Source organism: Neofelis nebulosa, chromosome X, assembly GCF_028018385.1.
Source record: "Neofelis nebulosa isolate mNeoNeb1 chromosome X, mNeoNeb1.pri, whole genome shotgun sequence".
Classification (NCBI taxonomy): Eukaryota; Metazoa; Chordata; class Mammalia; order Carnivora; family Felidae; genus Neofelis; species Neofelis nebulosa.
Genome location: NC_080800.1, coordinates 107,568,893 through 107,581,572, shown reverse-complemented (window position 1 = coordinate 107,581,572; position 12,680 = coordinate 107,568,893). Strand labels below are relative to the sequence as shown.

Sequence of the window (12,680 nt, the reverse complement as noted above, 5' to 3'; positions counted from 1 at the left end):
TTGGGAGTGATGAAAATGTTTTAGGACTAGACAGTGGTGGTGGTTTTATAACACCGTGATTGTACCAAATGCCAGTGAATTATCCCTTTAAAATTGTTAATTTCATGTTATGTGAATTTCACCTCAATATAAATAAATACATACATACGTAAATAAATAGATAGCAAGGAAAAAAAGTGGAGACATATCAACCAAAAAAACAAAATGCGAAAAAAAAGATGTTTATAAAAAATTTTTTTAAAGGAGGGTGGGGTGCAGAGGGAGCGGGCTGGTGTTAGGAATCAATATCACATTCACATCAAGCTGTCCGAACCTAGTTAAACCACACTTCTCTATTCTATGGCTATACCTGCCAACTGGAAAGGGCACCTAAACATCCAGCACAAAGACCAGAATTCTAGAATTGCCTGATATTTCCCCTTTCCTGGCAATTTTGTCATAAATTGGGGTCATAAATTCAAGGGCCATGTTTATGAAACCAAATTTAGGATACCTCCTCCAGTAGGTACCGAGCATATTCCCAGGAACAATGGATTTCACTTAAAAATCCAGGATATTTGGCTGTTAAAACTACAGCTGTCTATGACTCTAATACTCAAGGGATTAAAAGAATTCAGCCTCAGAGATTTTACTTATAGTAATGGTAAAAGCATAACTGAATATGATTGCATTTTAAAGGCCTAGTTCATTTGCAACTCTACCAGGCAGTCACGGGCTACAGTTTCAGTGATGCCTGCGGTCACTGGGGTTAGAGGACTCCCTGTCCCGGGAGTGTCGGGCCCTTTTATGCCTGTGGGATTTATCTCGGCTCCTACTTCTACTTCTCTGACTATGTCCCTCAGAACGTCCATTGTGCCGGCCGGAATGTGTGTCTGAGCTTCGACATCTATCTCTATCCCTGTTCTTTTCTTCTCTTTCTTCCCTCCTGGTTGAGGACCTATGTTCATGCTTAGCCTTCTCCTTCTTCGGCTCCCTCTCTCTGTCTTCTGCTCCACTGCGGCAGATGGTCCTGACCTCAGGAGAGCTGGGATAGTGCCTCCGCACCTCTCTGGACTCTGACTTCTGACCCCTCTCTGAGTTCTTGCTGCTGTGCTTTTTAGAGCCAGGGTCATCCTTTTCCTTTACCGCCTTGCTTCTGGGTGATGAAGAGGAGGCTGGCTGCTCTGCCTGTACCTCCCGGTCAGTCTTCTCTTTGTCTTTCTTTCTTCTCTTTTTTTCCTTTTTGTCTGGAGGAAAAAAGGGGCGCAACCAATAAGGAAAGGAAGATGGAGGAGAGGGAGGGTATAAGCAAAAGGAAAGCACCATGGGCAGCACTGTGTGTGAAGCAGTCATAATCTACATACTTCCAGAAAGTGTCTCTGAGAAGCCAAGTTGGATGTCTGTCAGCCTTGATATGTCAAGATGCTGTATAAGGCAGTTCTCACCCTTAATTACCTTTCTAAAAACCCTAACTACAAATACACTCACATTCTGAGGTACTAGAGGATTAGGACTTTAATGTATGAATTTTAGGAGACAGAACTCAGCCCATAATATTTGTCTTCCACGGATACCTCTCTTTTCCCAATTAAAGCAAGGTTTCCCAAACACCTTTCCCCTTCACACTTAAGAACTGATTATCAACTCTCAGTGAACACTAAGAAGAATAAACACTTAGACTACCCAGAATCTTCTCTCGGGACTTAACGCTTTACCTTTTTTGTGTTTTTTTGTGGGTTTGTCATCTTCAGAACCCTCAGATGAACTCTCTGAGGGGGTAAAAGCCCCACAGCCCTTCTCCTGGAGTTCTTTGGTCATATCATCCATTTCTTCTGAGTCCTTAGGAGCTCGATAGTTAGACACATGATCCACTCGGATAGTTCTTCCTTTGATCTAAGACAGACAGGCAATGCTTCAGCAAAGACGGCCCTCCTATCAAACTATTTGAACCCAGCTGCAGAAAGCCATGGTTTGAACCACACCCCTTACCTTCCTGCTAATTCTATTTCTGGGGAAATCACTAAAGCAGACCTGCCCAACTGGTGTGTAACAGCACATACACCCAGATTATAACTTGCTCAGCACTTGGGGCATCCAGGTAGGGCCAGGGGCAGCTGGAGTTCCTGAGGCAGTCATACTAGACAGCCTTGTCACTTTACTCCAGTGTACCACACAATAACCTTCATGTTCTACACTTGCATTAAGTGAAAAAAGCCTGGCTGGTACTGTCCAAAGCACAAGCAGCAGAGGAAACTGTGAGAATTCACATGCACAATTACCCTCAATCTGTAACATTAATTTACAGTAAAACATGCCATGGTCTGGCAGCTAGAAAGAATTCCTGAAATCAAGTGCAATGCTACAGCTGTTTTCTTGATACAGCAAGTAGGATGAGGCCAAGGCAGAACAACAGTTGGGAAGGGGGAAGGAATCTTTTTTCTTCAACCCTCATACCTTGCTCTACCCTCACCATAGTGGAACAACTGGCTCACACTGATACTTTTGTTGTCAATCACAACTCTCTGGGTGAACAACAAAAAATTAACCCCTCACTTAAAAACATTCGGGCAGATACAGACTTATTCTATAGGCAAAACAATCCAAAATTTGAAAAGTCTGGCTTTTATTGTTCCCACATAAGAGCAGATTTTTATTCTTACCTTTAAGTCTGAGTAGCTTCTGTCATCTATCCTATTCCCCTTTTCAAAAACATTTTTGAAAACCTCCCTTTCATGGTGACTCCATTTGACTGCTGACCCTTAAAAATCAAGCCTAGAACCTTATTCCATCATGTCCTATAGTCTCCAGCTGCTCCATACTGGTGCAATCAGTGACAAACTCTCCAAGTCAAAAGTCACCCCCCCCAACCTATGACAATGTTCATACAACTGCTAAATAAGCATAGGAATTGGGTGGAGCATAGATAAACCTGACTTGTCCCATCACTTTCTCTCAGCCCCAGGGTGAACTGAGAGGAAACAGAGGAGAAAAAACTTCAGAAGGAGTGATTTTTGTAGAATTTGTCATCAGACTTTAACTAGAGAATTTCCAGGGCCCAGTAATGCTAAGTGACTGGAGACATATGACAGACATACAAAGCCATGTCTCAGAGCATGAAGCAATGACACAGCCCCAAATCCCCTGACAGAGGATAGCATGAAAGAGCAATATTTGAGAGTCTCTTTGCTGCCCAATACGTCAGAGGTGAGAGTGGGGTGTGAGGATGGAAAGGTGAGAAACAAGAGGCTTGGTTTGGGGCGTGGTGCATGGTACCCATGCTCCTGGGAAGATGAACATGAGGAAAAGGAACAATTGTTAGTAGGGTCATAAGCCAAAGAAATCATTTCCTGGGATCATTTCCTGGTCAGTATGTCCCCACACCTCTGCAACCCTCTCACACACCCAGCTGACCAATACTGTCCTTGAACCTGTGGCGAAATTAAACCAAACCCCTACATACAGGAAAAGTCCAGCCAAATCCTGCTTAGTGAACACACTCACCTTGATCCCATTAAAATTGTCAACAGCAAGAACTGTGCTCCTCTGGTCTTCATAGCAGAGGAAACAGAATCCTTTGGATTTCCCAGTCTTCTTGTCCCGCACCAGATTAATGTTAACAATCTCCCCATATCTATTTATTTTATAAAAGAGTAAGACACTATTGATTTAAAATGCAAAAACTTTCAACTGAATGACAAAACAAAATTCAAATAATATAGTCTGTACAGGAGACATATCTAGAACAAGATGACACAAAAGTTAAAAATAAAAATTAGATGATATAGCATGAACACTCAATTAAAAAATGGGTGGTAATATTAAGACTGAAGATGAATTCAAGGCCAAAAAAATATTTAAATGGGACTAAAAGAGCTCTTTTACACTGAAAAAGATCCTAATATATTACAAAGATATATCATGAAACTTTATGTATAAATTAACAAATCAAAAATTTTAATTAAGAAAACTATGAGAAATACAAAGAAAAACTAATAACAAAAGTTATGAGAGATTTTAACATACCACTTTAAGTTTATAACATATAATGTTGACAAAATTAAGGTCAGAGAAATATCAATATATAATTATGTAATACAAATAAACATAATTAATAATATAACAATTATAATGTTAAATATTAATGTCAAACTAGTGGATATATATATTTAAATCTCACAAAAAGAGGACAATTTCTTCTAAAGAGTCTAAAGTTGACTATAACCTCCAAAAACCTCAATAACCTCCAAAAACAGAACAGACCATGTCCTCCAATCACAATGTTATACAGCCGAAAATAATATTTTAAATAAAAAAATACCCTAGGGGCGCCTGGGTGGCTCAGTCAGTTAAGCATCCGACTTTGGCTCGGGTCATGATCTCGCAGTACATGAGTTCAAGCCCCGTGTTGGGCTCTGTGCTGACAGCTCAGAGCCTGGAGCCTGCTTCCAATTCTGTGTCTCCCTCTCTCTCGGCCCCTCCCCCACTCTGCTCTGTCTCTCTCTGTCTCTCAAAAATGAATAAATGTTAACTAATGTTAACTAAATGTTAACCCTATTAACTAAAACTTGAAACCTACTCTCCTAGCTAACAACTGGATCAAAGAAAAAGTGAAATAAAATGAAGAAAAACATCAATGGCAGAGTACTTCAAAAAAAAAAAAAAAAATGAGAAGCATATATACCAAAACTTACAGGATAGGGCAAAAACCATACTCAGGAAAATCTGTAACCTTAAAGAGTTTTATGTCAAAAAGACTGAATATAAAAGAAAACAAACTTAAGGAAAGCAGATGGGAATTAATACAGATAAAAGCAGAAATTAATTAAATAGAAACTAGAAAATTCTACATTATTCCTTGTACAAAGTTAAATTCCAGCTAAGTTAAAGATTCCTAAGTTAAAAAGTAAAGTCGTAAAAATAAAATAGGAATTGGGCGCCTGGGTGGCTCATTCAGTTAAGGGTCCGACTTCAGCTCAGGTCATGATTTCACAGTTCATGAGTTTGAGCCCTGCATCAGGCTCTCTGCTGTCAGCACAGGGCCCGCTTTGGATCCTCTGCCCCACCTCTCTGCCCCTCCCCAGCTTGTGTTCTCTCTCTCTCTCTCTCAAAATAAATAAATAAACTTATTTTAAAAATAGCTACTGATTGATACTTAGTAACATGATCATATACATACATCCCAGCCAGGTATGTAGCATCTTACCAAATAGAAAATACAGGCTACTCGTCCAATGTTTACTTTATGCCACTTTGCTTTTACAAAAGACCTATATTAGTACCTGTTTTCACTAAGAAATCTGAAGAGGATTTTTGCTTTTATGAAATGGTAATTGCTTTTCCACCTTATGCCATTTCAGCTTAGAAAAAGCTTTTACAGAACACTACCTTCGGCTAGCAGGGGAAACCTGTACCTGGGCCAATTCAACTGAGGCCAGGAACTATTTAACACTATTTAATATTGTAGGTATTGGACAATGCAATTACACAGGAGAAAACATGTAAAAAATGAAAAAGAAGTAGTAACACTATCTCTGAAGATTATATAGGATAGTCTGTATAGAAAACTCAAGAGAAACAATGAAAAAAACAGTGTAACAATTCAGTAATAGGATACAAAGTTAAAAAAATAAATCAGTCTCTTACATACAAACAATAATCAGTTAGAAGACATAATTAAAGATAAACCCCATTTTTAACAGTAACAAAAAGATAAAATACTTAAAAATAAACTTAACAAGCAATGCACAAAGTCTATATAAAGAAAACTTTTAAAAACTGAAACACACACACAGATTTGAACAAATATGAAGACATCCCTTGTTTTTGGATAGGATGACTCAACATCATAAAGACAGCAACATCTTCCCCAAGTTAATACTTAAATTTAATGTAGTATAAGTTGTGTTTTATTTAGCTGAAGAAGTTGATTCTAATGTTCTCACGGGAAGATGAACATGTAAGAATAGATGGAAAAACTTCAAAAAAGAACAAGGAGAGGGAGCAACTCTCCTAGATTTTAAACACACTGAAAACTTCTATGATTAATTAGTGTGGTACTGGCACGTGAAGAGACAGACCAACAAAAGAGAACAGAAAGCCAATAAAGAGGGATGCCTCGGTCCCTCAGTCAGTTAAGCATCTGACTCTTGATTTCAGCTCAGGTCAGTCAGGAGATCAAGCCCTGCTCAGTGGGGAGCCTGCTTGGGGTTCTCTCTCTCCTTCTCTGCCCCTCCCCTACTTATGCATGCATTCTCTCTCTCTCTCCCTCTCCCTCTCTCCTTCCCTCTCTCTCAAAATAAATAAACTTTATAAAAACATTTAGAAAAAAGAAAGCCAATAAAGAGACTCAAGTATATATGGTAAAGTAACATGGTAAAGGTAACATCTTAATTTGCTTGGGAAAATATGGACTTTTTTATAAATGTGGGAACTGAACAACCATTGAAAAAAACATGAAAGTGAATCTGTATCTCACACTATCAAAATAACCCTAAATGGATCAGACTTCAATGCATAAAACTGAAACTATACAAGTACTAGAAGAGAATACAGATGGGTGGAGTGGAGAGAAATACTGTCTAATTATGACTCAAAATCCAGGATCAATAAAAAAAAGACTGATAAATTTGATCATATAAAACACTAGAGCATGAGACTATAAAGGGACAGCACAAAGGAGTTTTTGGGGTGATGGAATTGTTCTTTATCCTAATTGTGGGGTAACTACACAAATCTATACACGCATTAAAGCTCACAGGACTGTACACCCCCTAAAAAGTCAATTTTACCACATGATAATTTAAATACACGGATGAATAAAAAATTTTTTTTAATTCTGCATAGCAAAAAAAAAATCACAAAGTCAAAAGATAAATGACAAATTAGGAGAAAATATTTACAATTTATACCACAGATAAAGGACCAGAAAGTAATTGTTTTTCCTATTTCTGTAAAGAATCTTAGCAGGACAACTGGTAAAGCTGAATAAAGCCTATGATTAGGCTTAATACAATACTATTGTATCAGTGTTAACTTCTTGAATTGATCACCATACCGAGGTTAAACAAGAGAATGCCCTTGTTTGGGGGAAAATACACATTGAAGAATTTAGGGATAAATGGGCACCATGTCTGTAACTGACGCTCAAATTATTCAGAAAAAAAAATAATAGGGAGAAATAATGACAAGGCAAATGTGGTAAAATGTTAACATTTAAGAAAAAGGGAAATAGGTATTCCTTATACTACTTTATAACTTTCATAATTTAAGTCTGAGATTATTTCAACATAAAAAGTAAAAGAAAAAATATAGGAACTCATTTAAACAGACTCCTATAGGCCAAACTGGTACAATTTGTGCATCAAGATATAATGATGATGGCAATGTAGTAGAACACATCAAATTAAGTACAATAAGCCCACAGTAACACAGTACATGACAAAATGTTATAACAAAGAGTTAACATCAATTAAGAGCTTTTGTAAAATCACTAAGAAAATGAGGAACACACCAACAGCAAAAAACAAGCAAGGGATATGAATAGACACTTAAAAAATAATAATGGCATGTAAATCTATGAAAAGAAGTTCAACCTCACTGATGATTAAATAAAGGCAAAATAAAATAATAATGAGAAGCCATACAACAAATATTTTTTAAAATTACCACGGTTGATTAGGATTCACAAAAATGGGCATTCTAGTGAGAGTAGAAATTGGTACAACCTTTCAAAGAGCAATTTGATCATATTTATAAAACATCTTAAAAACGCTAACATATTGATCCAGTAATTTCACTACGGAAGGTATGAATCCATACAGAGATGTATATACTACCATGTATGCTGCAATACAATTTATAATGGCAAAATATTAGAAATAATGCCCAACATTAAATAAAAAATAAATACACCAAAATGTTGTTTTTCCTTAAAGTACATTCTATTTCCTTCTTTATGCTTTTCCTTTTTGCCAAATGATTATGCATTACAATGATTATACATTACCTTGATAATCAGAAAACAAAACATTTTTTGAAAACCACTGTTATCAATGGCAACAGCAATCTTCATGGAGAGAAATGTGTGTAGCCAGAATTGAGAATTAGAATAAACAAACACTAGCTGATCATCACTCAATGCAAATAAGACAAGAACAGCCCCTAAATGGAGGGCTGGACCAGGCAGAGGTATCCTAAGGGGTGGAAGCTGCACCTGCTGCGAACTTCCAGCTGCCCAGAATTTGGAGGAAGCAGCCTCTGTTCCTCTCAGGGCACTCTGCCAGTGTGGGATGCCAAGGCCCTCTACCACGGCCTTCTTCTCATGTGTACTGCCCAATTTCCTTCCCATGGCCCTCTGTCCCAAATGCTGCCCAACCACTCATCCAGGGTCTCCTTCCTATGGGATGGTCCAATCATCTACTGCCATGGCAATGTCTCTGCCATGGTGTGCTGGCTGTGTTTGCTTGCCCAAAACCTTTTGCCACTGTCTTCTGCCTATTCATGCAGCTTCCCTCCAACAGTCCTCTGCCCTCAGGGCCCCTCTGGCCCTATAGACTGTCTAACCACTCTGTGTCACTCTGGGTTGTGCCCAGTCCCTCTCCTACCAGCTGTCACTACCAGTGCGAGCTGCCAAATCGCTCTCCCACCCCAGTACTGCTGCTTTCATCTCATAGCAGAATGAAAAGTATAAGGTTCACCTACTCATTCTTGTTCCTCACCAGCCTGTAATTCTCAGCTTCTGGATAAAGAGACTGGCTCTGCTCACTAACCTCATGCTCATCTAGAAACAAAGAAAACAAACTGCTACCTAAACCTTTTGCTTTTTTCCCCCACTCCTCTGTGCTTTGCCCTAATCCTACAACACCACACAGGTGTGTGCCAGAAGGGCCCTGGGACCATGGGTTACCCTTAGTTTGTAGGAGTCCAAGGAGCTCCACATAGTAGCTTCTTGTGAGTTCCACTCTGTTTGCGTGTAGGCCGAGGCTGGACAAGCCTCAGTGAAAGAGCAGTAAAAATAGACCATAATCCCTAAGATGGCTTCCTAAATTATCCAACTTCTGGGATTTTCCATATTGGGAGACTTCTATAACCATGTCCTGGGGCTGATCTAGACTAGAGCAGATGCTCTAGCCTTCCCCATGCAGGGAGACCAATCAGCCTAGAATTAAAATAAATGGATTTTATGATGCCACAAAATGCTTTATGGTAGCACACTCTGATGACCCAGAAGGCAGGAAATGAAAAAAGACTTACTGTGAGAACACACAAATGATGTCCCCTTCAGTCAGTTCATAAGGAAGTCCTCCTAGAAGAAAAAAAACACATTTCAATTCCACAAACATTTACCAAGTGTATATTACATACCATGCACTAGGCCTGGCACTGGGGGTGCAAAGAAAAGTAAGCCACAGGGCCTGCCCTCAAAGAATTCAGTCTGGGGCCCCTGGGTGGCTCAGTCGGTTAGGCATCCGACTGTGGCTCAGGTCATTATCTCATGGTTGGTGAGTTCAAGCCCTGCATCAGGCTCTGCTGTCAGCACAGAGCCTGCTTCGGATCCTCTGTCTCCCTCTCTCTCTCTCTCTCAAAAATAAATAAACCTTCAAAAAAAGAAAAAAGAACTCACAGTCTGATGATATGATAGAAGCATATATAAGGTGCAGCAGTAGGGCAGGAAAAGGAGTGATTAACTTTGACTGAAAGGTTGTGTGTCAGCACTAACCAAATACTCCTCACACCCAAAAGCTTATGGACAAAGCAGATAGTTTCCAACATAAAACTCTACTTCCACAAACATATCGTGAACTCACCTGTTCTTTTACCCGCAAATTCACAACTAAGTTCCAAAATCAGTTTAAGTTAGAAAATTTTAACCCCACCTCACATAGACTAAGGATTATAAAGACAACTGTTGAGCATTCCATAGGAAACAAATTCCTCTGCAAATCATTCCTTCCTCATCTGTAAAATGGGAATATTAGTACTTACCCCACAGAACTGTTGTGAGAATTAAATAAAACAATGGATATAAAATGCTTAGCACAGTATCTGGTGCAATAACCCCTTTGAACAAACTGTCACATTACTGGATGTGACACAAAGTGAACGCAGAGATGATCATATGGCCATGGAGAGAAGGCAGGAGCTAATTAGATGAGGAAAGTTAATTCTGAGGGAAAGGGAAAGAGGGAGGGGCTAGCAGTAATACAGGATTGTGGCTAAGACCATGAGTTCTAGAATCCCACAGTTCTGGTTGCTCCACATACTAGCTATGTGACCTTAAGTCCATTAACTTCTCTGCACCTCAGTTTCCTCAGCTGTGTAATGGGAGAGGGGACACGGTATCGTAACAACTGTCTCTGACAAACCCAGTGGCAAGACTCTTACCACAGTGAATGGCAAAGGGTAACTATCGTGGGCACTGATTTGGCAGGGGGAGCAACTAGAAATGGGGGAGAGAGAGATATGAAAAAAGGATTTAAGGGGCAGACAGCAGAAGGAAATAAGTGTGATGAATGCTGGGAAGAATGAAAGGCGGGAATGCTGAAATATTAAAAAGCAGGCCAGGACAGAATGACGAGTAGTGCGGGAGAAAGATGTGGACCTCACCCAGGAAGATCCAGGCGCTGTCCTTGTACTCGGAGTGCCAGGACACCTTATCTGCCACCCCAAGCTGGACCTCACGCTCATTCAGCTCGTTGATCAGCTTCACTTTAGTTAAAGGGCTGCAGAGACAGGCGGACGGTAAGTGCGGCCTGGCCAGATGTAAGGGAGAGCAAAACTAGGGGGGTAATTTTTCAGTCTCCGCGCCTCTCCCGCCCCTCGGCCCGGCAGACGCTCTACCACCCCAGCCCTGGTGGGCCACCTCCCGCGGCCGGTCCCTACTTCCCCAAAGAGAAGCTGAGGCCTTACTTCATCTCCGCGGGTCCACGCTCAGCAGCTAGACATTGACTTCCGGGCGAGCCTGCAACGCGCATGCGCAGCCCTGACGCCTCGCTCCCATTGGCTTCTGCGCTGCTCCCCGCGCCGGAAGAGCTGGACAGCGCCAGGGCGTGGCGCTTGCGCACTAGTGCGGAAAAGGACTTACCTTGCTCCGTAGGTTTCGCGGTACCGGAGAATTTTTGTCTAGTCCGTCGCGTCCTCCCTATGTGAAATGGGGCGTGAATGTGAGCCGGGTTTATTGCCGAACTCTCAGCTCCTGGACGACGCTTCACACTGATTGGGCTACCTATAAATGCTGAATAAAGACTGGAAAAGGTGCCTGTTATGGCAACTTTAGTCTCAGCCTTTGCTCTCAGTGCAAATCCCTACTCGGGCTTCCACTCCCAGCTAATCTTAGCTCACATACACCCATCAAAGCATCTCTGTCCAGGAATTACAGCAGAAAAGTGAAGAAGATATGTGAAAGGATAAACCTTTTTTCTTCCTCAAATCCAAATGCATAGGCAACTGACCAGCGTGCCTCTATAAGCTGAATTGAATACCCAGATTTGTGTGAAAGCTGCTATCCTCACCCTTTTCCATAGTCTCGCTACTACTTGAGCAGGAGGCAGAAATAGTTAAAAAGCTAATAAGTTAGCAGATGCTGGTTTGTGTGCTAAGCAATTTACATGTATTGGCCCTCCATTCTCACAACTACTCCATAAACCCTATAGATAAAATTACCCTCTTCATTTTATAGAGGGAGAAACTGAGATTCAAAGGAGTTAACTAATTGTTTCAAAGGAGGTACTCTGCCTCTACTTATCAGGTCCGGTTGATTTAATCCATCCTTACTGAGCATCTATGTTTGTCCTGTACAGCAAATCTGTAGACAGGAATATTAAGTTTAGGTTCTCTTCCCTCAGGAGCTAATAATATCATTGAGGAGACAAGATATATTTGCCTGGTAGATTTCACTACAGAATAACTAGGAACCCATAGAAGAGATGGTGGCAGACAATGTGTGATTTAAGCCATATTGAAGTTCTGAATCCATCTTGCATGTGTCTACGTCAATGACTGTGAGAACATGCATGGTTTAGAAGTGAAGTTCCAGAGCTGTGTAGTTCTCTGCATAGGCCTAACTCAGAGCCCCAGAAGTTAGTCACTTCAGAAAAGTACTTTGATGATAATGATGATGATGACGATGATGACGACAACTATAACTTCAATGACTCACCATGTACCCAATGTCCTGACAAAAAGCAGAAGGGAGACTACCCACCAATGACAGTTTCTCTTCATTCATTCTGTTTGTGTCCCTCCCCACTCCAACCCAGCTATTCATTAACTTTGTAGAATTATCTTGGCAGTGAAAACTAAACAGTGACAGATTGCATACAGGTTTTATCTGCTCCTGGGAATCTTAAGTTGCTTAGTTGTAGGGTTGAAGTAGCCACTGCAAAGTGATAAACCAGCATGTAGCATTATCTGGCTGGATTCTTCAAGCAACTGTGAAATGAAAGAAATGGGGCTACACCTGGGTCTTGGACATCAGGGTGCAAAAGGAAGCTGAAGCAAAAGAGAAGACCAACCAAAGGGAAGGACAATTCAGTTGGAGGAGGACATGAGAAGACTGCTACTATCAAGCTAGTGGGTTCAGCAGAGATATTCTGAACCTGGGAGAACTGAAAAACATCCCAGTTTGCCTGGGACATCCCCATCGATGTGCTTCCAATTGGTAGGAATTGGTAGGTGACACGATGCCTAGAGATTTCCACAAG

The 12,680-nt window shown here is 40.7% G+C and overlaps 1 protein-coding gene across 1 annotated transcript; it reads right to left on the bottom strand.

Annotated features, from left to right (window-relative positions):
• Positions 1-205: 205 nt before the first annotated feature.
• Positions 206-10,991, bottom strand: RBMX2 (RNA binding motif protein X-linked 2). The gene is made up of 6 exons (XM_058712521.1): positions 10,888-10,991; positions 10,585-10,700; positions 9,232-9,283; positions 3,481-3,610; positions 1,695-1,872; positions 206-1,226 (listed from the first exon to the last, which is right to left on the bottom strand). Exons 1-6 carry the CDS (start codon positions 10,950-10,952, stop codon positions 724-726), a joined length of 1,044 nt encoding a protein of 347 aa, XP_058568504.1. The 5' UTR covers positions 10,953-10,991; the 3' UTR covers positions 206-723.
• Positions 10,992-12,680: the final 1,689 nt, after the last annotated feature.

Bases quoted from the DNA above. Each gene is read 5' to 3' on its own strand.
- RBMX2 (XM_058712521.1), bottom strand. From the start codon at position 10,952: ATGCGCGTTGCAGGCTCGCCCGGAAGTCAATGTCTAGCTGCTGAGCGT. The intron at 9,284-10,584 runs GTGAGGTCCACA...TTTTTCTTCTAG, and splicing joins CAGCGCCTGGATCTTCCTGG to GAGGACTTCCTTATGAACTG. The intron at 1,227-1,694 runs GTAAAGCGTTAA...TTTTTCCTCCAG, and splicing joins CACAAAAAAACACAAAAAAG to ACAAAAAGGAAAAAAAGAGA.